Raw genomic sequence first — 23,534 nt, forward strand, 5'->3', positions numbered from 1 at the left:
CAGATTAAAATGGCTGCATTTACACAGGCACCCCAATTCTAATATTTTCCCCTTGCTATTTGATCTTTTGACCAATCAGATCAGCTCTTGGTAATAATTGGGCAAAATATCAGAAATGGGCTTCCTTTGTAAACACAGACATATTGGTTTCGCCCCAAAAAAACCAAGGCAACTTTATTCTAAAAAGTACTGACTTGTGTTTTAGAGCCCTCTTGTGTTCATAATGGGAAATGACCAGAAGTCCGGAACAGCCTTCATGTAAGAGTTATTAACTTTTATTTTGGAATCTTGCAACATTTTAGACAGTGTAGATACTACACTATAAATTGATAGTCATAATTGTGATTTTTTTTCAAGCCCTAGAATTGGCTTGTTATTTTTAGGATGTTGGCAACTACTTAATTGTGGCGATTTTGTGAAATGTGACTACCCTAATTTTGGTAATTGATTCCCTGCCATTAAGAAATTCTCTACAAGTCAAGGCAGTATACTATTCACAAAGCAACATTTATACAATGTATATAGTCTATCCTTTATCTCCAAGAAGATGAAAGTAATTTATGGTATGAAAGAACAGATCTGTGTAATTTGCTGGTGACAATGTGTCGCTTGCCAATTTCAGTTTCTGACCATTTGTGTTTTGAGTCATTTCTGCAGAATGTGCTGTGTAAAAACAACGACCACAATAGTACCTCAGTTTTGATGAAGTGACCATGTGAGACAGGAAGGACAGTCCAAACCATTTAGAGCAGAGACTGGCAGTAACTCCATATACAGCTATTGCCTGCCCGGAAAAAGTGTTGCCTGATAGGAAAACAAAATCCCTCTATATTAGACAAAGCGTTTTATTGTTTTTGGGGCAAAGTAGTAGGAACAATTTCATCTTTGATGCCCACGGGACCTTTTTTTTCTGTTTTCCACAGGTTGATGAGTGACAGACTGATGAAGTTGATATTCAGTGTAGCTTTGTGTCTGTGGCTGACTACTTACTGGCTGCTCTAAACAGACTGACCACCCAGCTCACTGATTAATGCTGGACCTACTGCTGAGAAACTGACACCTAAAGCTGGACAAAGGCTGCCTGCCACACAACAATCTCTCTTGCTGCGTTACTACAGCAGCCTATCTATACTAGCCAGGAAAATGCTGCGTCCCAGTGTTGTGGAAACCTGAGCTTATAATTGACTGTGTGTGTTTGCGGGGTGGGTGGGAGTGTGTGTTGATTATGTTAACTGGGGGGTGGCGGCATTAGCATAGTGCTGTTTAGTATTGGCTGTTCTAACTGCTGAATGATTCTGGCCGTTGGAAAAGAAGAGCTCTGGTTACCCACTCGGGTGCAGTGAGGCTATCACTTGCATGGAAAAAGCTGTCAGTGCTGCGAGAGCACTAGTCTTGTATCATGAACAGGAGGGCAGTTGCTCCATTCATTTTAAAGATGGGTGGACCTCAAGGACTTATGAATACTTCCTTCTTATAGTACCTTTAACTGGGAGGAGGATGTGCATTCATTCGGTATATGTAATTTGTATGTCAGTGATTTCTATGCAAATTCTCTCCTTCAACTGCAGTCTTGCCCAGGAACAAAGCCCAATCAGGATGACAACAGATTCCCAATAGGAATGAGTGCATAAAAACAAGTCCTCTATGACTCCACTTTGAAGCTTTAGTACTCCCTAAAAGCATAACATCTGAGACAACCTTTGTTTAATCTGAATGTGTTTTGTGTCTCAAGTGGGGAAGTAGCTCTTTCTCTCATCATAAGTTTGCATAAGTACAAAGTGAGAATCTTTGTCTTCAACAAGAAATAGTGTCAAAAAGAGTGTTTGACAGATGCGAGACACTTTTAACAATCCACCTCTGTTCCTTGTTGCCTCTGGTGTCTGTCTACTTACCCGCGTACACAGTCTGCTCTTTCCCTAAGAGCTTGATCTTGTCCTGAATTGCACTGTTGCTCAACAGTTGTGTAACTTCTCAGGTAGAAACAATGTATATCTCAATGGCTCACTCCTCTCTCGTGTTAGACAGTTTCCAGTTTCCAAACAGCTTGTAGCAGCAATTTGTTTACCAATAATTCCCCACTGCAACAGCTAGTGGCGAGGCGCATGCAAGATGCTACTGGGGGAACGGATGTTTGTAGACAGTCCTGTGGAATGGTTAGAGTCTGAAGACATGGCTCCATGCCTGGAGAAAGACTGAGCTCACTGTGGGAATCCAGTGGGGGGAGGTCAAAGTAACATTGCAGGGAGCAGAAAGGGGTTCATAGTGACCTGACAGTGTGTAGAGGGGGGGGGGGGGGGTCATTGGAAGAGCCCCCCATAGTCCGTGGCTGAGACTGTATGTTTACATGCCTCCTGCAGAAGCTCTCCTCCTGATGTGGTGATCACCTCCTCCTAGAGACAGTCAGACAGACAGATCATCAGAACAAACCCTACAGCAGTGTTACTCACTATTTTTTTGTAAGGCGGCCACTTTGGGTTGAGACAATCATTCAGAGGCCCGCACAGATCTTTAATTTGTCATACTTTTTCTTCCATTATCATCAATTGAGAGCAAATTCAGAGCAATAGAGCACATGCAATTGATTTGATGTACAGCACATCACATAGGCTACATCACATGTATAAGACCCATATTAAGGGTTATCTCATTAGTTGGATAAGTGAAAATGTCCCTTCTGATCGACTGAATTCATTCTAAATTTATAGTCTGTAGTTGCTATCCTTGTGAGGCAATCCAGGTGTACATTGGTCAGACTGTTTCTCTGTTTTTGTTTCACAATATTCATTGTTAAAAATGTTGATTCACATGAATAAGTGCTGACATAAAATGATGTCACCTTTTGCACACACTGCTTCGGAAGTGGATACTCTGTGTCTGACACAAGGCTCCAGAAATGGGTAACACCTGATCTTAGTTCACCTTGCAATGTGTCATTTGCCTGCAGCTCCACTATCTCACTGTATTCCAGCACTGTCAGGACATTGGGACATGAAAGGGGTTCTCAATGATGTTGAAAAACTTCTTGTACTCCATGATATCCTTGAATCTTGACTCAACCTCTTCCAACACACGCACAAATGCATCATAGCTAAAATGTTGCAGTATGTCTGGGTTGGATGTGGTGACTGCTGAGATTGGGGAAATTAAAAAACTGTCTGTCAGGTATGAACAGTGTGGTGATTTTATTTTGAAATGCTGTGACCACACGCAGCATTTTGCCCGGAGTTTTAGCTTTCCCTTGGAGCTGGAGATTCACCGTGTTCCGCTTTAATATCCACTGTGGATCATCCAGCTCTGGCTCCTCTTTTCAAAACTCTGCCACGAGACAGCCATCTCACCTCATTGTGAAATATCAAGTCAACGTATTCGGTCTGGTATTCCTCCAGCAACTTGCGGGATTGCAGGTGAGTCAGTACCCTCGCAATAATAATATCACCACAAGTACGACTTGCTGCATCACATTCTGTAAGTCACAGTCTTTGAGTTTAGCCACAAGTGCTTCCTGATGAATGATACAATGAAATGTAACAAATTCGGGAACATCCTCTCTCTTTCTCATCAGGCCTATGAGTCCCTTCTTATCCCCTAACATATTTGGGGCGCCGTCAGTGCACACATATGCCCGATTTGACCGGTCAATATTATCAGCAACAAATGTAACAAGGGCTTTCAGAATATCCTCTCCTCGTGTTTGCCTTGAAGGGGCAGTAAACATAAAAGTTCCTATCCGAACGACTCGTTTTGAGGGAAACGGACCAAAACACATAATTGGGGAATGTCACTTACATCAGCGCTTTCGTCAAGCGCAATACTAAAACACAGCGCCACGGATATGTCAGTCATCAATTGCTTGCCGATGTATTTTATGCGTCTTGTTATGGTCGAGTCTGAGAGTTGCAGTCCCTTAATTTGCTTTAAAATAGCTTCCTTGTTTGTGAAATCAGCATACAATATTTCGGCTGCGGGCCAAAAAACATGATTTGACAATCTGAGTCTGTGAAGGCCTTGTTTCTCACGAGTATCCAAGCAATCTCATACGTTGCCTCTGCAACAGTGCTAGAACTGTCCATCATTTGTTGTTGTCCCTTGAGCTGTCCTTGCGCTATTTTGTTGTTTCTGTGGTTGCTTTGTGGCGGATATGTTTTGTCAAAGGGGGCATGGTGTAACTGGACATGTCGCTCTAAATTTGCTCATTTAAAACAATTGACTGCCTTCTGGCAAATAAGACAAAGTGAGCTAGTCCCATTATGCAGTACAAAAAACACTTGTCTGTCTATTTCTTTTGGAACTTTCTGTGTTATTCTTGAATCGACCGTATCCTTCTCTTAGCCATTGGAGCCACGTTAGCTAGCTGCATTTCCCCGCCGCCATCTTCCTGATTTTCCTGGTTCTCCGGTGGTTCGTTTATAGCTGTCACGTTATTCTCCAGCTCCTCCCCCACATTTTCATTGTTATTTTTTTATATATATTTTTTTACAATAAATCGATCCATGTCGACCAGACTGCAAAATTAGCTAGTAGTAAACTGACATGTGTCGGTCGCTGTAGCTGAGCAGTTTCGTTCTATTTCGGCAAACGTTCTATTTCGTCCTTTCTGTTCAACAGCTGCGCTATACTGCCATCTATCTGCTGTACAGGGACAACTAGATATATGATTCTGGCCTGCATTAATTAAAGTGATTCTGGACTGCATTAAACACCTTGAATTGAAATTGCACCATTACTACGTATTATGAATGGAAAATAGGAAAATCACCGCAAGCCACAAATGAAGGGCTCGCGCAATGAGTACCACTTCTCTACAGTCATTACATGACTGTCTCATATGTCTGCGCTATACATTTTTATCAACAGCTGTTGTTTGTCTGTTGGTGTTTACTGCTTGCATATTACGTATCTACAGTGCATTCGGAAAGGATTCTGACCCCTTGACTTTTTCCCACATTTTGCTACGTTACAGCCTTATTCTAAAATGGATAAAATGTTTTTTTCTTCTCATCAATCAAAACACAATACCCCATAATGACAAAGCTAAAACAGGTTTTTAGACATTTTTGCAAATGTATTAAAAATAAAAAACAGAAATACCTTATTTACATAATTATTCAGACCCCTTGCTATTAGACTCTAAATTGAGCTCAGGTGCATCCTGTTTACATTGATCATCCTTGAGATTGTGGCAGACCAGGGGGTTGGATCAAAACGTTTACACAGATCAGACACGGACAGAGTAGGATTAGCTCAGTTTCAAAGGTGTTTATCAAAATAAAAGTCCAAAAGAAAAGAATTGGTCTCCCCCAAGAGACCCTCTCCGGGATACCGTCTTCTGGGCTCCGGGTCTTGCTGTATCCTGTGGGGATCAAAAACTGAACTCCCTCCTGTTAACTCTGATACCGTCCCCAACTATACGGGAGTCCTTTTCTCCACCAGTCTCTTCCCTGTGTGCTGCCCTTCTGGCAGCTTTATGGGACTTGTACAGCTGGTGAGCAATCATTTTTACTCACCAAATCCCAATTAGTCCTGGCCGGAGAGCCCAACGAGACCTGGCACGTCCAGCAGATGGAGCCATTGCCTCGTGATGTATACTCCGTCTGTCACCAGGCCTCGACGAGTCTCCCCTGGTGGCTGACCTGCTGTACACCCCCCCCCCCCCCCATAGCTCTGTCGGGGAGGGGACTGTCATCAGTGCGACATATGTCTCCCTTCTCGATAGGGCATCCGCGTATCCATGCTTCGTCCCTGACCTGTGTACAACAGAAAAAGAGAAGCGTTGAAGGGACAAAAACCACCTGGTGACCCGGTCGTTTGTGTCCTTTCCCCTGGTTCTATCTGGGATAGAACGGCCCCTAGTTCCGTATCACATGCATCCGTCTGGACCACCATCGGCACCTGGAAATCGGGCGTTACGAGAATCGGATGGGAGCACAGCACTTCCTTCAGGCAGCTGGACGCCGCTTCTGTCTCGTCCATCCATTTCACTGTTTTCTCGAGGCGGGCCCTGGTTAGATCAGTGAGGGGGGAAGCTATAGCCGCAAAGTTGGGGATAATCCGACTATAGTATCCTGCCAGTCCTAGGAAGGACTTGACCTGTGTCTTGGTGCGTGGAATGGGCCAGTCACGTACCGCGTGAACCTTCCTCTCCTGGGGCTTGACGTCCCCCCGTCCGATCAACTACCCCAGGTACTCCATCCCCTCGAACCCTAGTTTGCATTTCTTGGGGTTCGCGGTCAACCCGGCTGAGTGCGTCCAGCACCGCCTGGAGGCGCGTCAGGTGCTCTTCCCAAACTTGGCTGTGGATGATGATATCATCCAAATAGGCCGCTGCGTACTGCTGGTGGGGTCGAAGTACTTTATTCATCAGTTGCTGGAATGTGAGCGGGGCTCCGTGGAGAACGAACGGGAGCACCCGGTACTGATACAATCCGTCTGGTGTCAAAAACGCCGTCTTCCCCCGGGAGGAGGCTGCCAACGGTACCTGCCAATATCCTTTGGTCAGTTCAAGGGTGCTGATGTACCAGGCCTTTCCCAATCGGTTGATGAGCTCGTCCACCCTCGACATGGGGTATGTGTTCAAAGGGCACACAGATTATCGGTAGGGGACCAGTGGGTTTCGGAAGTGTGCCTTTGGGGCAGTCATTTGACACCCCGGGCAGCTGCGACAGTAATCTTCCACGGTCATCCTCATCCCGGGCCAGTGGAACCAGGCGGCGATCCGTTCCCAGGTCTTCTCCATTCCCATGTGCGCCCCCAACAGGTGGGTGTGGGCCAGCTGAAGAACGGTTCCCACGTACCGTCGTGGCAGCAACAATACGTTTCAAAGTTCCCCCTGTTGGCACAACACCTGATACAAAAGGTTATTCTTGAAATGGGGGTATCGCCAGTCATTCACCCCTGGAAGGAGCTGTCCATCCACCGCTATCACTTGGACTGCGGCAGCTTTCAAGGTAGGATCCTCCCACTGGACTGTTCCGAATTGTCCCCTCAGTTGGCCCCCAGGGGTTGTCTCGACTGGCCCCTCGAAATCGAGGAAGGGGAGACTGGGCTCTTCCTCCCGTGGTTCCCCAGGGGGGTCGGGTTCCGGCACCCCCTCCAACTCCGGACCCGTAGATACAGGTTGATTAACCATTTGCTTCCGGGCTGCACAGGTGATGGGTCATCCTTGCTCTCGTCTTCGGCCGGCACTTACCTTCTTCCTCAGCTCGTGCCCCTACAGGGCCACGAACAGAGGACAATCTCGTCCCACTAGGAGAGGTATCGGCAACTCCGGTACTGCACCCACCATCATCTGGCAGTTCCCTTGTGGCATCACGAAGTTGGCCCATACGGTTGGATACCGCTTTGTATCCCTGTGAACACAGGAAATGGACATCTCCCTTCCATGTTCGGTATCCTGGTTCAGCAGGCTCGTGGTTACGAGGGTAACCATACTTCCGGAGTCTAATAGATCTTCCGTGTTGTGTCCATCAACCTTCACCTGGACCATGGGTGCAGTTGATTCGTGGTGTGCTCAACAGGATGTGACGTAGTTCACTGCATGACCCACCTCGCCTCCGGGGCTTGCTGATGGCATCGACTCCTCTCGAGCCGGGTAATTCCAGGCAGTGTGCCCCCGGGAGCCACACTCAAAACACCTTTTTTGGTCTCCATCTACCCGGGGTCATCGGTGGCGGGTTGACCCTACCCCAGCCGTCTCTCCACGGGTTTGCGGTCCCTTGGCCCTGCCGACTGTCGGTTCAGGGTACACAGCATTGGGGTTGTCCTTCCGACTCCTCGAACGGGTCGCAGACTCGGCCCGGCTCCCACTCAGCAGGGTCTGAGTGTTCTGATGTGTCTCCACTGCTTCCAGGAGGCCCTCCAAGGTCTGGGGCGCGCATAGACTCGCTGCCCTCTTCATGCCGTGGGGTAGTGCCGGTAGGAAGCGATCCAGGACCACTTTGTCTAGGACGGAGAGGGTGGATACGTCGGTTAGGCTGGTGACGCGCAGTGGGTCGCTCATCTGGGCTCGGGGGGATGCGTCGGCTACGAACCTCCATTCGTGAATAGTTGAGCCTGATGGGCCAGGCTGTACCCGTGGCGGCTGAGTATCTCCTGTTTGAGTCCGTCGTAGTTAGCCGCCTGTTTATCGTTCAGGTTCCAATACGCCTTTTGGGCATTCCCAGAGAGGAATTGGGCCAGCGGACTGGCCCACTTCTGCCATGGCCCACTTCTGCCATGGCCATCCTTCCCATAGTGCTGTCCATTCAAATGTACAGAGGTAGGTTTCGATGTCGTCATCTTCTGTTAGCTCCTCCTTGTAGCTTCCTGATTTCCTCAATGAGGCGGACGTTTTGTAGCCGCTGTTCCTCCAGCGTTCGTTCCTGAACCACCTGTTGGGCTTGTTGGGCCCGGATGAATTGAGCTATCAACTCGTCCATGCTGATGCTGCGTTAAGGTCAACCTTGATATGACCACATTATCAGAGTGCCCACATTCTCCACTACGTGTGGCAGACCAGGGGGCTGGGTCAAAACGTTTACACAGAGCAGACACGGACAGAGTAGGATTAGCTCAGTTTCAAAGGTGTTTATTAAAATAAAAGTCCAAAGAAAAGAATAGGTCTCCCCCAAGAGACTGATACCGTCTTCTGGGCTCCGGGTCTTGCTCTATCCTGTGGGGATCAAAAACGTAACTCCCTCCTGTTACCTCTGGTACCGTCCCCAACTATACGGGAGTCCTTTCCTCCCCTCAGTCTCTTCCCTGTGTGCTGCCCTTCTGGCAGCTTTATGGGACTTGTACAGCTGGTGAGCAATCAGCCCTTGATTACTCACCAATCCCCAATCAGCCCCAATTAGTCCTGGCCGGAGAGCCCGTCGAGACCTGGCACGTCCAGCAGATGGAGACATCGCTTCATGATGTATACTCCGTCTGTCACCAGGCCTCGAAGAGTCTCCCCTGGTGGCTGACCTGCTGTACGCCACAAGATGTTTCTACAACATGATTGGAATCCACCTGTGGTAAATTCAATTGATTTTACATGGTTTTGGAAATGCACATGTCTATATAAGGTCCCACAGTTGACAGTGCATGTCAGAGCAAAAGTCAAGCCATGTGGTCGAAGGAATTGTCCATGGAGCACCGAGACAGGATTGTGTTGAGACACAGATCTGGGGAAGGGTACCAAAAAATGTCTGCAGCATTGAAGGTCCCCAAGAACACAGTGGCCTCCATCATTCTAAAATGGAAGAAGTTTGGAACCACCAAGACTCTTCCTAGAGCTGGCCGGCCAATCTGAGCAATCGGGGGAGAAGGGACTTTGTCAGGGAGGTAATTGCTGCCAAAAGTGCGTAAACAAAGTACTGACTAAGGGGTCTGAATACTTCAGTAATATTTCAGTTTTTAGATTTTTTGTCAATTTGCAAAAATTCCTAAACCTGTTTTTGCTTTGTTATTATGGGGTATTGTGTGTAGATTTAGTGGGGGAAACAATTTAATCAATTTTAGAATAAGGCTGTAACGTAACAAAATGTGGAAAAAGTCAAGGGGTCTGAATACTTTCCGAATGCACTGTATATAGTAACAGGATGGTTTAATGTTCCGTTTTTCCAGATTCAATGTGATGATCTGTGGTGAATCATATACAAACTGTTTGTCAGTATGCTCTATCTGATCAGTACACAGTGACTCCATGTTATACTGTATGTGTGTGTAATGCCAAAGAGACATGCAAATTCCTGAAGACCAAAGTGCACCCTTTTCACATTAGCATATAACTAATGTCACAGATAAACAGTTCACACATTCAGTTCTGTTAGCCTCTGCATCTGAGAATATGTTTCCATGGTAAGTAAGTCAGTGTTATTGAAGATAACGCAGTTCAGCCGTGCTTGTGATTGGTTGCTAAAATAGTTGATGTGATATGAAAAGATCACGGATGTATATCATGGAGCATTTGATTAGACTTACTCCCAGATGTTTGCTGGCTGTCACTTTGATGTTGCGTTACTAAGTAACCATTTAATCTGATTTCCACATGGAGTCTCTATGCTGACACTGACATTACTGATGTATAGAGCATGCTAAGTGTCTGACCCAACCCCTGCAGTTCACTGTGTGAAACCCTGTACATACTGTAAACTGCCTGCCCACCTTGTGGAAGTCGATGAGGTCAGCCAGGGTGGCGTGGCGGTTCTGGTCCACACCCAGGAAGCTGTAGTAGTCTCCTGATGCGTCGATCAGGAAGTGTTTGAAGCCGTCGGCCGTGCGATAGGACAGCGTGTAGCCCCAGATCCTGTCACTCACCCTCACCAGGAAGGAGCCCTCTGCTGCGTTCATCAGCAAGGTCTCTGACTCCTGTCTGGAAATCAGACCTGGGGAGGGGAGCGGGGCTGCGTGGTTAAATCAGACCTGAGGTCAGGAGGAGGGAGAGTCTGACAGTAGTTAAATTAGATCTGAGGAGGAGGCAGAGTCCGACAGTAGCTAAATTAGATCTGAGGAGGAGGGAGAGTCTGACAGTAGTTAAATTAGATCTGAGGAGGAGGGAGAGTCTGACAGTAGTTAAATTAGACCTGAGGAGGGAGAATCTGACAGTAGTTAAATCCAAAGCAAATAGAAGCCCAAGGTTCTTGCATAATATTCTTGAATTTCCTCTCATTAGGTCCAGAAAAACTCATTGCCCTAAATGATTAAAGGAAAAATCCACATGAAACCACACATTCCTATAATCAAGGTTGGGTAGGTTACTGTCTAAATGTAATCCGTTGGTTACTAGTTACCTGTCCAAAATTGTAATCAGTAACGTAACTTTTGGTTTACACAAATTCAGTAACGTAATCTGATTACATTCAGTTACTTTTAGACTACTTTCCCTCTGAGGCATTAGTAGAAGACAAACAAGTATGATAAATCAATGTTGAACTTTACATAGCTGGCCATATATGGATGTTAAATTTACTTTATGGGTTGGTAATGAAGGCTTCTTTCAACCCATCGCTTTCTACTACATATAATACGATTAAATTATATATTTACATTTAAAACCAAAGTTTATCAGAATTCCAGTCATTCCAATAAATGTTATACCCCTTGATCTTCAAGAATAGGACTTGGAAATATGGAAGTATAGATTAGACAAATTGTTTACTTGAGCATAACCCCAAACCTAAGGACTTACTAGCCTGCCCTACACTGTTTATGATTTTGTTGTCATAGAGGACTTATTGGGCTCATTGATTCGAGTTGAAAAATAAACGTTGCGTTCATGGAATGGCATGCTTTGAGCACTACCGAAAAGTGCTATTTACATGTGAAAAATGAATGCCATATGCTGCATTTGCTATAGGCTTACACTTTAAGACACTTTATCTTGATAATATGCAGCTGTTTAAAGGGCAAATCCACAGATGAAACAATAACAAAATGGACACCCCGCCTCTGTTTTGATAAAAAGCTGAGGGATGGGCCTGGAGAAATGTAACTACTCTCAGATTAATAGACAGAGCTATGGATGCAAGGATTGACCATCCATGACATCAAATGTATTATTTTAAACATGTTATGAGGCTAAACAGTGTTTTTTTACATTTACAATGTTTACAAACATTGGAGAAAAACAAGTTTATATTTTGGGTTCTCATGGAGTGTGACAGTTGAACTAAACTTATGAGGTATTTATAAGTTATATTCTTCAAGAATCAATGGATATATAAAAATGGATATAGCAACTACAGATTACCCCTTTAAGTATATCAAAAGTGTGCGAGTTTGAGCATGTGTCCATTAGACCTATAGATTTTTTTTACAGCATGAATTAGATTGAGCAATAAAAGTCCCACTTGTTCCATAGGCTGGGATCCACACTATGCAGCTGTTGCAAGAGCCCATTTTTCACTGGCTGTCCACTGGTTTCAAAAACAATGACAGGCAGCTTAAACTTCTTGAATTCAACCATTATTGGGTTCAAATACATATTTAGATTTGTGAACAGCCATCCACAACAACCACAATCCGTAAGGCGCAAATAGCTAAATGAGAGAGCAGCAGTGAGATTCACATCAATACGCCATGTAGATATCAATAATAAGTGATAACTGTATCACCGTAGACTACACCACTGCTGTCATCCTTACCTCCAAGCGTTTATTAAAATTGGATAATCTTTGGATGCTGACAGCAGTCGCACCATTGGAAGACATAGCTTGGACTGTAGCCTACAAAAGCCTATTCCTGCTCTTTTCCCGCGATCGACCAAACACATTTGGTGTGTCATCCTAGTGGTATCTGATTTGTGGTCAGACTCACTCAGGTGGAACAAACTTCAATTTGCACAATTTTTCAATGCTGATTTGAATGTCATTGACAAAACAGAGAAGTGTCAAAGATTTTTTTAAAGTAATCCTCGAAGTAATCATCTAGTTTTTCAAAAGTATCTGTAATCTGATAATAATATTTTTGTTGGAAATGTAACAGATTACAGTTACCGGTTTTTGTAATCCTTACATGTAATGGATTACATGTAACCTGTTACTCCCCAAACCTGCCTGTAATTTACAGTGTTAGATTACACTAATATGTGAGAAAAATATATTTTGTGAACAAATGTTTTAATTTTGTCTTTATAAAAAGGTTGGTAGCAACATCTGAAAATCGTTGTGGAAATCTGTTGCAGCTCAAGTTTACTACACAGCCCATAATGCTATGCCCTAAATGGGCTAGCTACACACAATAATAGCAACATCTGTAAAATCGCCTAAACAAACTACAATATCAATTTAGGAGTCTACAATCTCACCATGTTCAACCTACAAATCGTGTTCTTTGCAGTGTGAAGTTTGCAAAGGCACCATGCAATACACCTTGGATTTAAGTGGCAGAGAAATAGGAGAAATGTGGTGCATACTCTGTTAAATTACACATTTCTCAAGTTAGGAATATCGCAAAAATATGATCAATGGCTCATTCGAGAGAAGACCTCCTGCATTATGACATCAGACAGTATTGAAATCTGACCTGTATGATAGACATTTTCGCGATCTAAAAGTAATCTTCCTATTAACTTCCAGTGTAGTGAGGGCAACTTTTTCACAATGCTACGTCATACGTATGTCTGCCTGCGTAAATGGAAAGAGCTCAGATACACATGAAAACATAGTTGACCCCGGGAATCGATAGAACATTGCTCGGAGATGCAGAAATACTAAAAACATTTAAAATGCGTGAATATTTCCTTTTAATGTTGTGTAACATTGTTACTGACAAAAGTAATCTCAGTGACGGAGAGATGATGACAGTTGCCTGAATGCATGATTTGGCTAAAACGGTATTAAACTGGCATCTTTTCAATATAAAGAGTGGGCTTGGGTGTGCTCACATTGTTTAGATGCCTGATACCTCTGCATGATAGCATGAAGTGCATGTTGCACCCCTCTTTCCAGTAGAGTGTGCCACTCATAGGCCCGTTCATCTGGGCTTTTGTCACTTAACCAGGAGCTACACACTGTGACCTATTATGGAGAGAGTTAGGGCTCAGGGCCACTCGCCAGTAATTAGTCTAGGGTGGCCTATTTATTATTGAAGAGCCTCATTCCTCCAGCCATGCACGAACAGACTGACACGTCCCTTCAATGCTCAAGTCCTGAGAATACTTTTTAGTTAGATAGTTTGCATGTGGCAGTGGTAGTGAAGAAAAGTAGATTGGTGCAAGAGGGGAACTTGGAGGGATCCACGATTGATCAAGATAACAACTCAGCACTGACCGTGGAACCAGGGGGCGATGGTGGTGCTGTTGCGCTCATAGCCAGCCTGTTTGGGCGTCTGCTCTTCTTTGAACCACAGCAAAACACACTCTCTGGAGCTGGGCCGGGGGGCTCTCACCCAGGCAGGACTGGAGAAGACAGAGAAAAAAAAGAGAAGGGAAGCAAGACATAAACAAATCAAATATCACAATAACCATTTAAGACATATTATAGCACAGGTTGCCCTAAGCCTTTTAATGCTGCCATGATAAAGGTGCATCATGCTTTAGATGAGATCCAGGCACAAAAAAACATGGCGGGCCTATCGGGTCTGCTTCTGTGTATCACTCAATATACAATATTTTATATAAATTGATTCTACTTTACCACTCGATGCATCTGATCTGTATATTGATTGGTTCTTGCATTGTAATTATGCTATATCTATCCCTATACATATTCATGAGTAGTAGGCAAATGCTATATCGTTATACATATTTATGAGTAGTAGGCTCATAGGCTAGAGGAAAATCTTCAATGTTTCTATTTCCACCCTCATCCCTACTATATCTATCCTTAAACATATTCAGGAGCGGTAGGCAAGTGCTGTGTATCCTTATACATATTCATGAGTATTAGGCTAGTGCTATATCTATCCTTACACATATTCATGAGTAGTAACCTAGTGCTATATCTATCCTTATACGTATTCATGAGTAGTAGGCTAGTACCATATTTATCCTTATACATCCTTATACATCCTCCACGCAACGTGGAGTGCCTGTATACAGCCCTTAGCCGTGGTATATTGGCCATACACCACAAACCCCCGGGGTGCCTTATTGCTATTATAAACTGGTTATCAACGTAATTAGAGCAGCCAATCAGCATTCATTGCTCAAACAACCCAGTTTATAACTATCCTTATACGTATTCATGAGGAGTAGGCTAGCGCTATATCTGTACCTGTCCATCAGTGGCTGTGTAACAATGGTGCTGTGCCTTTGGCTCTGTCTGCGGCGGTACAGTGGAGGAGCAGCAGGCTGGAGGCCGGGGCGGTGGGTGGTGGAGGAGGAGGACTCTAGCACGTTGCTGTATCTCCTGAAGGGGGCTGCTGTTGGTCCGTTCCCCACCATTGGGCCCTGCTGGAACAGCCCACTGAGCCCTGCCACACGGCCCTTCTCTATAGCCCGCAGGGACTGGCGCTTGTACTCATCCCGTGCCCGCCTTGCTTTTCTCTGCATCTCCTGGTCAGCCATCTTAGAGCGCCGCACTGGAAGGGGCGAAATGGAGGAGAGAGAGGATTTGAAAAGGAAGTGACTTTGCATTGGACTTTCATTCTCAGATGTGTCCTGTAGTACCACGAGAGAACTTAACTGTACAAGTTTGAGAATAAACAACAGAAGTTTTGGAGTTGATATTTAGGGAGGTGCAGGTGAATACAAGAGGATGATGTTAAAGGAGTAAAAATGAGGGGTGTAGAATTGAAGGAGGTGATCACTGGAAAGGAAAACAGTTGTAGACAGAAAAGGCAGGGAAGACTTGACTTACGTTGCTCCTCCCATTCCTTGTCATCCTTCTCACTCCTTCTCTGTTCCTGCTCCAGGGAGATATACAGCTCCCTCGCTCTCTTCTCCTCTGCACGTTTTATCTCCTCCTCACCTTGCTGTCTCTCCTCCTCCTCTCGTTTCTGTCGGAGAAGTAATGTGTGAGGAATGCGAAACAAAAGACTGGCGGGCGTACACACCACACATGCACGTACGCACACCCACACACACACTGCAGAGTTATTTGCATATCATTTTATAATAAGACACCTCAGTAATTATTGTCCTGAGCCTGCTTAAGACAAAGTTAATCGTAAGAACCTTCGTAGGAGAATTGTTAAATTTCCCAAAACCATCATTACTAAAGTTGCACTTGAAAACACTCGTTATTTACCGACTGCCTCAGACCACTCTTAGAACAGTAGGTGAGTCGTTAGGTCGTTTTTGGCCCTTCCACGGCACTTGTTGTTAATCTGTGACCGCCGATAACTTCAGAACCAAGTTGACTATAAATACAAAGTTGCCAATGTCTTTGCAATTGTTACAAAATAGAAACAAGCAAATAAATAAATTATGCTTCAAATGAACACTGAGATGACTGAATTAAAAGTTAAATACAGCGGGCTACATAGTCCATATTTCAATCATACTGAGTTCTATTTAGCTAAGTGTAGGCTACAGACAATTTTTTGCCACAATCCATTTCATGGTATGTAACAAAATGTGCGTAATGATGGGCCAAATCTAAGATTTTGTACATCAAGCCTATTGTAAGGTAGGCTGAGCATTAGAACAAGCCGCCTCAATATTTTCACATTTTAATGTCACATGCACAAGTACAGTATATTGCCTTTCTTGCAAGCTCAAAACCCAACAATGTACTAATCAATATCAATGTAGCTCTAAAAATAACATAAGGTAGAACAAAAACACACAACAAATGAAAATAAGAAATAAGAACATGAGCAAGTAAGAAGCTATGTACTGTACAGGGTCAGTTCAAATACCATATTAACAATGTGCAGGGATACTGGAGTGATAGAGGTAGATATATATATATATAAGGGTAAGGTGACTAGGCATCAGGATATATGATCAAAAGAGTAATAGCAGTGTAAATGAGGATTATATGTGAGTTTGTGTGTGAAGGGGAAACCTAGTCAGTGGCAAAACTGAATGACTTCAACCGAAATGTGTCATCCACATTTAACCCAACCCCTCAATCAGAGAGCTGCAGGGGGCTGCTGACTTAATCGACATCCACATCATTGGCGCCCGGGGAGCCGTTGTTGTTGTTGATGTTAACTGCCTTGCTCAAGGGCAAAACAACAGATTTTTACACCTTGCTGGCTCGGTGATTCGAGTTACTGGCTCAACGGTTACTGGCCCAACGCTCTTAACCGCTAGGCTACCGGCCGCCCCCGTAGAGTAGATAGTCTGTTGGCTGTTTTGCTGTCTTAGGGATAGAGTGGTGCTGTTGCCATATCAAGAAGTGATGCAGCCAGTCGAGATGCTCTCAATGGTGCCACTGTAGAACTTCTGATGATTTGAGGGTCCATACCAAAACTTTTCAACCTCCTGAGGGGGAAGAGGCACTGTCGTGCCTTCTTCACGACTGTGCGCATGTGAGTAGACCATTTTAAGTCCTTATTGATTTGGGGACGAAAAACTTGAAACTCTCAACCCGCTCCACCGCAGCCCTGTTGATGTGGATGGGAGCGTGCTCGCCCTCCCGTTTCCTGTATTCCATTATCAGCTTGGTCTTACTGACTTTGAGCGAGGTTTTTGTACTCGCACCACACTGCCAGGTTACTGACCTCCTCCCTGTAGGCTGGCTCATTTTCGCCAGTGATCAGGCCTACCACCGTTATGTCATTAGCTATCTTGATGATGGTGTTGGAGACATGCGCGGTCATGCAGTCGTGGTGAACAGGGAGTACAGGAGGGGACCAAGCACACACCCCTGTGGGGCACCTGTGTTGAGGATCAGTGTGGCAGAGGTGATGTTGCCTACCTTCACCACCTGGTTGCGGCCTATCAGGAAGTCCAGGATCCAGTTGCATAGGGAGGTGTTCAGTCCCAGGGTCCTAAGCTTGGTGATGAGCTTGGAGGGGACAATGGTGTTAAACAGCATTCTCATATAGGTATTCCTCTTATAGGTGGGTGAGGACAGTGTGGAGTGCAATTGAGATTGCGTCATCTATGGATCTTTTGGAGCGGTATGCAAATTGGAGTGCGTGTAGGGTGTCTGGGATGATGAAGTTGATGTGTGCCATAACTAGCCTTTCAAAGCATTTCATGATTACAGATATGAGTGCCACAGGGTGGTAGTCATTTTAAAATGAGGGGATTAAAGACCGGGACAAGGAGGGGTTGAAAATTACCGTGAATATGTCTGCCAGCTGATCTGCGCAAGCTCTGAGAACCTGCCCTGGAATACTGTCCGGCCCGCTGCCTTGCGAGATCACCCAGTCCTCTGGGTTGGTGGGGGCAGATCACGGCTGGGTCTTCCTGTGTAATATGATCCCACCTTATTCCTACATAGTCCTTGTAGCGGGACTTCTTAAACATGTTCCTGTCCTCAGCTGTAGCCTCATGGTTGTATGCAAGACCCTGTATGCGGTAGCCCTGTCCTTTAGTTTAGCGCCAACCTCTGTTAATCCAGGGCTTTTGATTGGGGAAGCAGCGAGCCTTCACTGTGGGGGCAACGTCGCGGATGCATTTCCTTACGAAGCCGGTGACGGAGGTGGTTAGCTCGTCAACGTTATCAGCAGAGTCTCGGGACATATTCCAATCAGCAAATGTGTCCTGTAGCATAATCTCAGATTCTGATATTTACAGCCATAAAGATAATAATATATCTCCAGGAGATGATCCGTCTTCACTTTTGTATTAATGAAACCGGACCTTTATTCTAATGTTTACACAATAAGAATCTAGTCTTGCTAACACCAACCTCTCTACGTCCTTAACATCGCGCATTAGCCAGGCTAATAGTAATGCACTATAATGACAGATGGCGCACATGTTGTTACACATCATGAAATACACTACATCAGCAACAATAGTGTACACCTGCTCGTCTAACATTTCATTCCAAAATCATTGGCATTAATATGGAGTGTGCACCCCTTCGCTGTTTTAACAGCCTCCACTCTTCGTGGAAGGCTTTCCACTAGATGTTGGAACAATGCTGTGGGGATTTGCTTCCATTCAGCCACAAGAGCATTAGTGAGGTCAGGCACTGATGTTGGGCGATTAGGCCTGGCTCCAGTCAGCATTTCCAATTCATCCCAAAAGTTTTCGATGGGGTTGAGGTCAATTCTCTGTGCAGGCCAGTCAAGTTCTTCCACAAGGATCTCGACAAACCATTTCTGTATGGACCTTGATTTGTACACTGGGGCATTGTCATGCTGAAACAGGAAAGGGCCTTCCCCAAACTGTTGCCACAAAGTTGGAAGCACAGAATCGTCTAGAATGTCATTGTATTTTGTCATGTTAATATTAAGATTTCCCTTCACTGGAAATAAGGGGCCTAGCCCAAACCATGAAAAACAGCCCCAGATCATTATTCCTTCTCCACCTAACTTTACAGTTAGCACTATAAATTGGGGAAGGTCGCATTCTCCTGGCATCCGCCAAACCCAGATTCCTCTGACGGACTGCCAGATGGTGAAACGTGAGTCATCACTCCAGAGAACGCGTTTCCAACGCTCCAGAGTCCGATGGCGGCGAGCTTTACACCACTCCAGCCGACGCTTGGTATTGCGCATGATCTTAGGTCTGTGTGCGGGTGCTCGGTTATGGAAACCCATTTCTTGAAGCTCCTGACGAACAGTTCTTGAGGTGACGTTGCTTCCAGAGGTACTTTGGAACTTGGTAGTGAGTGTTGCAACCGAGGACAGACGATTTTTACACGCACCGCACTTAAGCACCTGGCAGTCCTGTTCTGTGAGCTTGATTTGTGTGGCCTACCACTTCGCGGCTGAGCCGTTGTTGCTCCTAGACGTTTCAACTTCACAATAAGAGCACCTACGGTTGAATGAGGCATCTCTAGCAGGGCAGAAATTGGACGAACTGACTTGTTAGAAAGGTGGCATTCTATGACGGTGCCACGTTGAAAATCACTGAGCTCTTCAGTAAGGCCATTCTACCATTCTACGTTTGTCTATGGAGATTGCATGGCTGTGTGCTTGATTTTATACACTTGTCAACAATGGGACAAGGAAATGGCTGAAATAGCTGAATCCACACATTTGAAGGGGTGTCCACATACTTTGTATATATTGTGTATGCTGAGGCAAACATTTCTGTAACCTACAATTAGCAAAATAGAACTCAATTGACTGAATAAGAAATTGATTTCAATATTATTTAAATATATATGCCTATGTAAACTGTAATAATATTTTAGTCATCTAGCTTTTCATTTGAAGCATATTTTTATACCACGTTTGTTTGTAAAAATTACAAAGACATTGGCAACCTTGTTCTGAAGTTATCTGCAGTCACAGAGAGACCAATAAGCATCTTGATTCTATGTTAAGCACAGATCTTTTGTGTGTAAAGTGATGCGGAAGGGCAAAAAGCACCTAACAATGCTCTTTTACGAGTGGTCTGAGGCAGTCGGTAAATAACAAGCGTTTTCAAGTGCAACTTTAGTAACGATGGACTCTGAGATGATACGATGCTCATACAAAGGTTCTTATGATGATCTTGGCCTTAAGATGCTTTTGGGAAATCGGGCCCAGTATGATATTCCATACACAAGCATTCAGCTCATCTGTACTGATGTGGTAATAATTTATTGAATAATTTATTCCCAGGGACAAACACATGGCATTGTGGTAATTTGAACCACTTAAGCCTTGTAATTAGTTGCATGGAGTAATTGCCATTGAGTTATGGAGTGAAAACAGGCAGCTTTCGACCAGGACCATTGTTAGCTGTTGTGTTTTGTTCTAGCTAAAAGGCTTTTTCCCCCTGCTGGAGAGTGGTGAGCGATGTTTTTGACAGTTGTGATGGGGAGATAATTGGTGTTGTTTGATACTTTGGAAAGAACATACAGTGTATAGAACCTCAGTGAACATATTCATAGTTTCAGACCACACAGGGTTCTGCTTCAATGGTAAGTCAAGCACTTACCACGATTGGGTTTCTCAAAGAGGTCAAAGGCTACTCTGCTGTGAATGTAACCAACAGGGGTTCAAACCAGGGTTTTCAGCACAATGAACCCATCAAACAGGACAGTTAAATTGTATTTTTAGACATTGTAGTGGAAGCCAGGGTTGTGAATTGAAAACTGAATTGGTGGAAGACTAATGACCTAACTCTGCTATACACAGTCTAACGATACGACTTTAGCGTCTTCTATATTTTCTATTTTAGTTCCAGTTTGTCCCAGAGGTTCAGACAGGAAAATGTTTAATGACTCAGCGCTTTTCCTTCAGGCGAGCTCAACAGAGGGCAATGATAAACAAGCTCTTTAATATTTCACGAGTTTCTTAAGAAGGTCTCATTCGTCCGGGTTCTACATCACCCAGGACTGCTCCAACAGGGCTCTATGGTACAGCAGTGATGAAACGCGCAGATGTGCTGCTGCCATCCCCCACAGATTCCAGCTCCCCCTCTTATTTCCTCTTCTTCTTCTTTGAAGGTATAAAGATGATGAAGTTTGATAAAGACCAAACCCTTTTCCATGATCAATCCTCATATACATATACGGTATCTCTACACCCACCCAAGCACACGCACACACATACACATATACACACACAGGGTTGTTCTGTGGAGTGCACTCCCTGGAAAATACTTCACCCCTGCCCCACAGATCCCTCTAATAAGGCTGATTCTCCCTCTGCTAGTGTGCTTCCCAGATTGAGTATCGATCGTCCGATCCCCCTCTCTCATATTTCTCCCTCTACTGTAGAGCAGGGGAGCTGGGATGCAGACTGTGGGGATGTCCTCTCTCTCTAACAGCAGTGTGGCGTTGCACCATGCAACTTAAAGGCTTAAATATTTAATGGGACTGTTCTGGCAAGGTAGTCCAGCAAAAAGAATGTATGCCCTGAAGGTGGGCATCAACACAATCCCTGTAGATAACATTGATCACTTGGATTGTATGGGAAAAGTAATCCGACTCGCATTTCCAAATTGCAACCAAAGATCCCTATCACTCACACACACGCACGCACGCACACACACACACGTAGCCTTTGCCCTACCTTGAGAGCCTCCTGGATGTGTTCCTCTTCCTGCTTGGCAGCCTTCCTGTCCTCCGTTTCTTCTTTCCACTTCCCTGCCACAAAACGGGCCTTCTCCTTTGCCATAGCATCCCGGAACTTCTCCTCAATCTCAGCCTCTTTGGTTCGCCTGAGCAAGAGGGTTGTTGAAAAACACTTTGTTGTGAAAGGAAGGGGTGAGAAACCTACCTAAAGCCCAATTTGACATGGGTTGCATCAACTATGTCTTTGGAGAGTTTCAATCTACTTCTGGCTCTATAACACACATATCTCCCTATTTACCCATCTCATCCCTCATACAGTATAATCTCTCTGGCACATTTTCCCTTGCTTCAATAACATTTACCATTTACAATGGTTTATCCCTTCCCACTCACCAGAGCTCCTTGGCCTCCTGCTGAGCCTGCCGTCTGGCTTTCTCCCCCATCAGCTCCTTGATGATGTCCTCATAAGGCTTATCCCCAGGAGCGTCGCCCATCACCCACACCCACACATCCCCATCGTAGCCCTGCAGCCACTGGATACTTCTCCTGCTGCCTGAGCGGGCACAGTGGGGATAGCATGTTAGCATCACCTTTGACTGTCTGTGTCTGTGACTAATAAAACCATTGCAAACACAACCTCTACAGTCTTCAGTTTTTTTTGGAATATTCTATTTGACTAAACTTACCAGTACCAATACCAAACATCCCTATGAAATCCTAATGTAGACACAGCTAAAAGCATGTCTAAATCTACACTCCGCTTGTCAAAAAGACTCAGTACAGTACACCCAGACTCACCCTTCTTCCCCTGGTCCTGGTTCTCAGGGTTCTCCTGGTTCTCTTGGTTCTCCCTCTCATCCCAGCGCCTCACCTGCTCCTGGCGGATCTTATAGAATAGGATATGCTTCTGCTCCTCGTTGAGCTCCGCCAGCAGGTCCGGATCGATGTACATGTCCCTCAAAATCTGCTGCATCATCTTGGCAACACAAAGCTTCCAAACACCCAAGAGATCTGTTAACCAAGGTGGGGTTAGGTGAGGGTTAGGGGGCCATGAACCCCTTTTATCAGTTCACTTCATATTGAAGACAAGTGTCATTCCCTCCATCTATGTGTTCATACAGTCCTCAGAGACCCGACTGGGCTGTAGAGTTCAGATCCTTGTTCCTTTTCCTTGTTCTCTCACCATCATACTGGATCCAGCACCAGAACAAAACGCAGGTGCCATCTTCCTTCCCTCTGCTCCATGTGCTTTGAAGCGAGGGGTTTTAACCTGAGCTCTGGTGCGTGTGTGTGTGCGTGTGTGTGTGTGTAAGCACAGATCCCTTTACCTGATGTGCAACATGATAGTCTTTAGTGCAGGAGTGGGAAAGAATGAAACTCACGCCCATCTTCCATGTACAACCCATGGAAATGTTTCACATTAGTGTTGTTTTCTTTCTATCCTTCCTGCTATCTTATCATTCATTTATTCAGAGCTCAACAACAGGTAATTCAGTGTTATAATGAAATTATATAAACTGCCTAAAATCCAGTCAAATGCCTGATTCATGGAAGTCATTATACCATCCATGTCCACTGTAATGTGCCTTTTAGATTTACAACAATCTCTTATAATGGGACTTAGTTACAACATCTCTTCTCCATCCCACCAGCTAAATGAACCATCCACAGTACAGTAAATAGGGCAGACATAAAGTTTACCTCTCCCCTAGCTCGGTTCTGTTTCACAGTGATGTCATTGGGAGAATGACTTCCTCTACCTTTCCCTGTGCTGTTGTTTGTCTGCCTACCTGTCCCACTCACACATAAAGTGAATAGGGACCTGTTCAGGGGCGGACAGGTTGGTTTTACCTTCACAGGTCAACACTGAAAATGGATACTACAGCAAACACCAGGTGGCCATGGCTGTCAGCTGTGTGTCTGTGTGTCTGTGTGTCTGTGTGTCTGTCTGTCTGTCTGTCTGTCTGTCTGTCTGTCTGTCTGTCTGTCTGTCTGTCTGAGGGTCTTAGTATTCAGTAAGCATACTGCCCAACATAATATGCTCTGCTGGGG

At 44.9% G+C, this 23,534-nt stretch overlaps 1 protein-coding gene across 4 annotated transcripts; it reads right to left on the reverse strand.

Annotated features, from left to right (window-relative positions):
- Positions 1-829: 829 nt before the first annotated feature.
- Positions 830-22,710, reverse strand: sh2d4ba (SH2 domain containing 4Ba). Of its 4 annotated transcripts, XM_055902616.1 has the most exons (8): positions 22,281-22,710; positions 21,876-22,035; positions 21,481-21,628; positions 15,261-15,399; positions 14,676-14,982; positions 13,731-13,858; positions 10,126-10,346; positions 830-2,390 (listed from the first exon to the last, which is right to left on the reverse strand). In XM_055902616.1, exons 1-8 carry the CDS (start codon positions 22,456-22,458, stop codon positions 2,298-2,300), a joined length of 1,374 nt encoding a protein of 457 aa, XP_055758591.1. In that variant the 5' UTR covers positions 22,459-22,710; the 3' UTR covers positions 830-2,297. The 4 variants fall into 4 exon arrangements, 1 of the variants encoding a protein (XP_055758591.1); XR_008756658.1 differs by lacking the exons at positions 10,126-10,346; positions 13,731-13,858; positions 14,676-14,982; ... (2 more) ...; positions 21,876-22,035; positions 22,281-22,710 and adding an exon at positions 2,920-4,606 and having other exon boundaries at positions 2,303-2,390; XR_008756660.1 differs by lacking the exons at positions 10,126-10,346; positions 13,731-13,858; positions 14,676-14,982; ... (2 more) ...; positions 21,876-22,035; positions 22,281-22,710 and adding an exon at positions 3,339-4,606 and having other exon boundaries at positions 2,309-2,390.
- Between the last annotated feature and the right edge of the window lie 824 nt (positions 22,711-23,534).

Source organism: Salvelinus fontinalis, chromosome 37, assembly GCF_029448725.1.
Source record: "Salvelinus fontinalis isolate EN_2023a chromosome 37, ASM2944872v1, whole genome shotgun sequence".
NCBI lineage: Eukaryota > Metazoa > Chordata > Actinopteri > Salmoniformes > Salmonidae > Salvelinus > Salvelinus fontinalis.

Excerpts from the sequence above, each read along its gene's own strand:
- sh2d4ba (XM_055902616.1), bottom strand. The coding sequence starts at position 22,458 with ATGATGCAGCAGATTTTGAGGGACATGTACATCGATCCGGACCTGCTG. Across the intron at positions 14,983-15,260 it reads CAAGGAATGGGAGGAGCAAC|TGCGGCGCTCTAAGATGGCT; the intron begins GTAAGTCAAGTC and ends CGCCCCTTCCAG. Across the intron at positions 2,391-10,125 it reads ACCTCATCGACTTCCACAAG|GAGGAGGTGATCACCACATC; the intron begins GTGGGCAGGCAG and ends GACTGTCTCTAG.